This window comes from Helianthus annuus, chromosome 8 (genome assembly GCF_002127325.2).
Source record: "Helianthus annuus cultivar XRQ/B chromosome 8, HanXRQr2.0-SUNRISE, whole genome shotgun sequence".
Taxonomy (NCBI): domain Eukaryota; kingdom Viridiplantae; phylum Streptophyta; class Magnoliopsida; order Asterales; family Asteraceae; genus Helianthus; species Helianthus annuus.
The window spans coordinates 32,018,013-32,023,754 of NC_035440.2; the positions used below are offsets into that span (position 1 = coordinate 32,018,013).

At 34.3% G+C, this 5,742-nt stretch overlaps 1 protein-coding gene across 1 annotated transcript; it reads right to left on the reverse strand.

The window, feature by feature from the left end:
* Positions 1-1,628: 1,628 nt before the first annotated feature.
* LOC110872560 (WAT1-related protein At2g39510) lies at positions 1,629-3,831 on the reverse strand. The gene is made up of 7 exons (XM_022121372.2): positions 3,497-3,831; positions 3,354-3,416; positions 3,157-3,273; positions 2,812-3,058; positions 2,561-2,722; positions 2,086-2,237; positions 1,629-1,983 (listed from the first exon to the last, which is right to left on the reverse strand). The coding sequence occupies exons 1-7, from the start codon at positions 3,673-3,675 to the stop codon at positions 1,755-1,757; spliced, it is 1,149 nt and encodes a 382-aa protein (XP_021977064.1). The 5' UTR covers positions 3,676-3,831; the 3' UTR covers positions 1,629-1,754.
* Between the last annotated feature and the right edge of the window lie 1,911 nt (positions 3,832-5,742).

Consider the following 5,742-nt stretch of genomic DNA (forward strand, 5'->3'; position numbering starts at 1 on the left):
TAAACTTCCTGTTGTTTTGAAATTTGACAACAGTGCGGCTCTTTCAATAGCTGCAAATCCCGTCTTCCATGACAGGACGAAACAGTTTGAGATTGATCTCTTCTTTTTAAGAGAAAAGATATCTTCTTGTATTCTTAAAACTATTGGTGTTAAATTTGAAGATCAACTCGCGGACATGTTTACAAAAGGTCTTCTTCCTAAAGCTCATGTTGATATGTGTAAGTGTTTGGGTATAGTTAATCTTTTTGCCCATATAAACTGAGGGGGGATGTGAAATTATAAAGAGATTTTATCAGTTTATATGGTTTTTTATCTTTGCCTTATATATATATTATTCTAATTCCTTGTTTCTTTATTTTGAGAGGTCTTTTGGGCTCTTGTGCGTTTTGAAGTTGGGCTCTTTCTTTTACTGCTGGGCTGCTGGACTGGCTGGACAACAGCTGGGCAATTCTAGGGTTGGAGCTGCTTATAAGCTTTTGCTAGGCGTCCGTGCACAAAGCAGCGCATCTCTCTTTCTCTTACTCGTTATTCTTTCTTCGAGAACATTCTCCCATTAGCTTTGTTCTTGAGATTTTAAGAGATTTGTTTCATATACAGAACTCACTATTGATCGTGTATTTGTCTATCATCTACTGATTTTCGAACAATCGATCTTTGATGACTGATTCCCATATTATTCATATTAGTTCAAAGCTGTTTACATCAATCTTGAGTTTTTGACAAGTACATTCCGAGAAAGACCAATTTTAAAATCTGAACAATTGCTTACATAACATTGTTTTGTAAGCCTCCTGTCGGAGATGCTCTAATATACCATTAAGAGAGTTAGGTTATTTTTTATTTGATATAAATATCATTCAACTACAAGTCAAGTTAAATCAAATATTATAACCGATTACCATGGTAAAACATTGTAAAATAAATCATTAACATGTCAAAAAGAAGTTTAACTTGAAAGGTTAGAAACTTTTTGTCCATATACTTTGAAGTTGATGTATCGCACTATCTCTACGATACACTGCGGGTTCATTGTTCATTGTGAAAATTAATTTAATACGTGTTCGTGTGTCGTATATTCTTATTATGCCAAGAAGTAAAAAAAAAAAAAGCAATTTAAAAAGGAAGGAATGAAGAGAAAAAAACCATGGGTCCAATTGCACAACCCAGCCCAAATGATATGCCTCCATTACATAAAAGAAATTAATAATAAAAAAAAAGTCTCCATCTGACCCTTATCCATTTCTGCCCGACTAACCCGATTTCCCACATCTAAACCAAAAAAATATCCAGTTGCCACGTGTTAAATCTAGTGCTTTCATCGATCAAAACAGTAAGCATCCAGAATCATGTTTAATAACATGTTCATACATTTTTTTTAATAACATGTTCATACATTAATTTTTATTTATATTTATTTATCTATTTTCTTTTATTTTGCGTACATGCTATAAATACTTTCATATGTGTAACGAAAAATAAATGATGTAATCATTATTCTTTTTGTAAAAAGCTCAATAATACACCATTCATACTCGAGTGTGGGTGCATACATGGATAAGTGTATGTGTGTAGACAAGCACCATATCCAAAAAGTAGACATGTTGAGCCGTGTTAGCAATGTAGATGACTAGATGTGATAGTTCATACTTGCATCAGATACTAAACACGTTTATGCAACATAAATTATATTCGATTGAAAAACTTCTGGACACAAGTGGAGTCCAGTATTACAATAGATTCGTATTAATTGCACTCTAGTTTCCGTTAACTTTCTTAAATTTTTCATCGGTTGATGGTATTTCTATTGCGACACGATCGTTATCCTGCTTTCCAGATCTTGTGCCATTAATTGTCATGGGTATATGTTGATCAACTTGTGGAAACTCATCCGGGTCACATTTGGAATTTGATGGAACTTCATCCTTCATCTTGCCCCATATCACTAAATATAGTCCAATAACAATCACAACTGCTCCAAGAAGCCTGCAGAATGATCAATATTAATCACCTTATTAGTTATTTACATTTATGTTTTTTTTTATATGTTGTCATTTGTTTATGGATGATGATGATATATGTACATACCTTCCTAGGTTTAGTTTTTCAGACAAAACAAAAGATCCTAGAACCGCAACGATAACCATGCTTAGCGGGCTAAAAGCTGTTACAAAAACCGGGCCTTTTGCTTTCATTATAATTCCACCTAGATAGTAACCCAATCCTGAACAGATTACCCCCTGCAGTTAAACATAGTCAGAGATCAGATCATAAGCTTACAAGATTCAATATTTTTGTTTCCACTAGCATGCTAAAAAACTGGGCATTTACGATCGTCTCTTTGGTGCAAATGGTCTTTTGCGACTAAAAATGAGATCGCGAAAATCTCTGTGAGAAATCATGTTTTGTGACCGAGAAGGCAGTCGCAAAAATCTCTATGGTTTATCCTGTTTTGCGACCGAAATTGCGACCAGTGGTTATTTTGCCCAATTTTCTAGTTGTGATTATAGTTCCAGAAATATAAGATATGAATTTACTTGATATAATTTTCAAAAATACTTACACCATAGATCATAGTAATAAGTCCAGCATCCAGTTGTAACCTCCATGGAGCAAGTTTACCATGTTCAGCTATTACTGTCACTATAGCCCCTTGCAATGTCCCAGATGCACAAATAAGAGCTGTAAGAGATAGCTCTGCTGGGTATGACTTCAACGTAATCGCCTATACAAAACATTCATTTAGTTAATAATTTACTAATGTTATAACTTCTAAGTAATAGTAACACAGTAAACACACTTGAAACAGCATACCTGAACAATGTAAAAGCAACTCCATGACAAACAACCGGCTATGATCATCATCGACCCCTTCATATTGTCTCCAGCACTCACATGGGTTGCAGTTTGTTGTTGTTGCGAGACGTCTGAACCCTTGGTCCATGGCAAACCAATAGTAGGTCCAACAACTAGAGTCATTATCATTGCTCCTCCAACAGTCACTAATGTCCCAACTATCTTCCCAATGCTATGTATTTTCTTGATGTTCACCTTCTCCAGCCTACCCAAAATAAACAAGGGTTTGAGGATACAATACGTAAGCTTTTAGAATATATAGACGATAGCTTTACGTGAACTTATCGAATATAAAAACATTACCGGCATATCCAAGCCATGAGAAACGTCATGGCAGGGATTATGTTAGTCATTGCTACCGCAAAAGTTGCGGTTGTATATTGCATCCCAGCGTAATATAAGTTCTGGTCGACAACGGGCCTGTATAAAAACATGAAAAATGATTAGAAACATAATACAATTACATTATTAAGGTAAAGAGAATGAGAAATCAAACGTACTCTAGAAAGCCGAGCACCATGATCTTGAAAAAAATTGAAAGTGTAAGTTTTGGCCTTGTTTTCCTGTCATTACAACAATATTAGATATATGTATATTAAGAGAGGGAAGTCAAAATATGGGTAGAGAAAGCGAAAGCGACGACCTTTCCAAGACGAGGGCAAACGGAGCCATAACAAGGGTGGCAAAGAGGTTTCGATAGGTGGCAAAAGTGTAGTGATTCATGCCATGGTTAAGAGCAGCTTTGGCTATTATGACTAAACCAGCATTCCCAAATTGCAAGAATGTGACATAGAGATATGGCTTTAGTTTTTCAAACATCATATTGTTTTGATGTTGATGAACTTTAAATATGTGTGTTTTTATGTGTGAAGTTATTTGGTGAGTACAAGTGAAAGGGCAGTGGGCTTTATATATAGCATGGTAGTAGCCTCATTTTTTTGCATGTCATAATTTTGCACAAATTTTAGGACTCCACTGTGATTAATGGAATCAGGAATGGAATCCCATTTGATTACTTTATTTCTACAAAAGTTATACCACTATGCAAATAGTAAAGCTAATCAATCAAAATGATCCTTTTATAAAGAGGATGATCTCATCTTGTTTATTATTATATCATTTTCCATTGAAACCGTATTGGCAAACATACTCTCTTTTCTTATTTGTTTCGAGTCACGTAAGTATTTGTTGTTGCTAAAATACAACATAAAAAGTTGTTGGATACAAAGACTCTTACGTAAACCCAAAACGGCTAGGCGCATATATACACGTCAAAATGGCACGTATTTAAGCGCCATGAAAGCACTCAGTTTTTTTTCATAACATATACAAAGAGTTTGTTTTAATTTGTTTAAAGTCAAGGAGTTTTCTTTTCATACTCAATCCTTTTACCCTATAACATAAGTGTGGCCTTCTTTATAAATGCTTTATTTTTTTAAAAGATTTAAATCCAATCAAGGTTTTCCCTTAAATGGTTACTACGTGATGATCCGGAAATCTTGATATAGAACAAGACTTGAATAACTAACATGTATGCATTGAGCCGGCCGTGTGACCTCTTTGGTGTACTTTATTTTTTTTTTTTTGAACGGCCTTTGGTGTACTTTATTAAAAGCATGGATATTCAGACTCCAAGTGAGCTAAATATAGAAAAAACGTTAGTTTTAGATAAAACTATTATGTCACTTTGGATAATACTTTTAAATCTTAGTTCTTAGCCAATGGGTGGTGGTCCATTGGCTAAGGCAATGCCTTTGAACACCTTGGGGGAGAGGTCTTTAGTTCAAGTCTCACAGACGATAAGAGTAAAGAAATTTACCGTTCAAAAAAAAAAAGTCTTAGTTCTTAAATACTTTTGAGTCTTAGTTCTTAAATGTTTCTGTTCATTCACGCTTTCTTTTTTCTCTTTTTCATTGTCATTGTGTTCTAAATGTTTACAACTACTGCTAGTTATCTACATGCTTGCGTATATATATCATTATTATGCTAGTGCAAAGTTATTGAAAGGGAAATTATACTTTAACACTCACAATTTAACTCCATATTGCAGAATGAACCCTCCAAGTTTAGTGAATTTGAGAAAGTTTCTAGCTAAAAGAAAGCTATCAAATTCGATGGGTTGAGGAACCTGATGGGTTGACATCGTCAAGAAAACGACAATTCAAGTCTAAATAACCATGATAAAGAAGTTGTTGGATAAATGGGTGAAAATGAGTGTATTTTCATCAAGTGTAAATGTATATCTTTTCCTGTACTATGGACAAATATATTTATAAGGCTAGGATTTAGAGAAAACGGTCAGAAGTGTGAAAACGATGAGAACTACTGCCAGCCATAGCCATAGGATCAAACCAATCTAGGGGCAATATTAAACTGGTGACTTTTTTTGTAAATGTCTAGAACTTCCAAAAAGACGCACGCGCAGGGGAGGGGGTCATTAAGGGTAAAAAAGTAATTGTGATTCTACATAAAGCATTCAAAACCACCGAAACATATAACTTCCCCCAAAACCCTCCTCAACTTTTATGAAAAACGTAAAAACCCTAAATACTTTATAGCATCTGAATATCAAACTCGCTGCAAGAGTTGAAATTAAAGTGAGTTAAATATGGTGTAACATATTTAAGTTATTGGATGATTTTTGGCATTTAAATATCAATACTTTATGTACAGGACTAAATAAGTCCAAGGATACAACTGAGGATAAACGCCATAACGCTACAGAAGAAATGAAGAAGACAATATCGAAACAAGGTATATTTAATAGAGTTTGTGTGAAAAATTCAATGTTTGTTTTGGTTAACTTATGGAAACACGAAATGTAACATTTGAACCATAAAACTGTATATAACCTGTGAAATGCAATGTTTGTGTTAACTTACGAAAACA

What these genes read in the sequence shown, in the direction of transcription:
- LOC110872560 (XM_022121372.2), bottom strand. Translation starts at nt 3,675, where the DNA reads ATGATGTTTGAAAAACTAAAGCCATATCTCTATGTCACATTCTTGCAA. An exon ending in ATGGTGCTCGGCTTTCTAGA is followed by an intron (nt 3,274 to 3,353) that starts GTACGTTTGATT and finishes GTTTTTATACAG; the next exon opens with GCCCGTTGTCGACCAGAACT. An exon ending in GTTGCTTTTACATTGTTCAG is followed by an intron (nt 2,723 to 2,811) that starts GTATGCTGTTTC and finishes TGTTTTGTATAG; the next exon opens with GCGATTACGTTGAAGTCATA.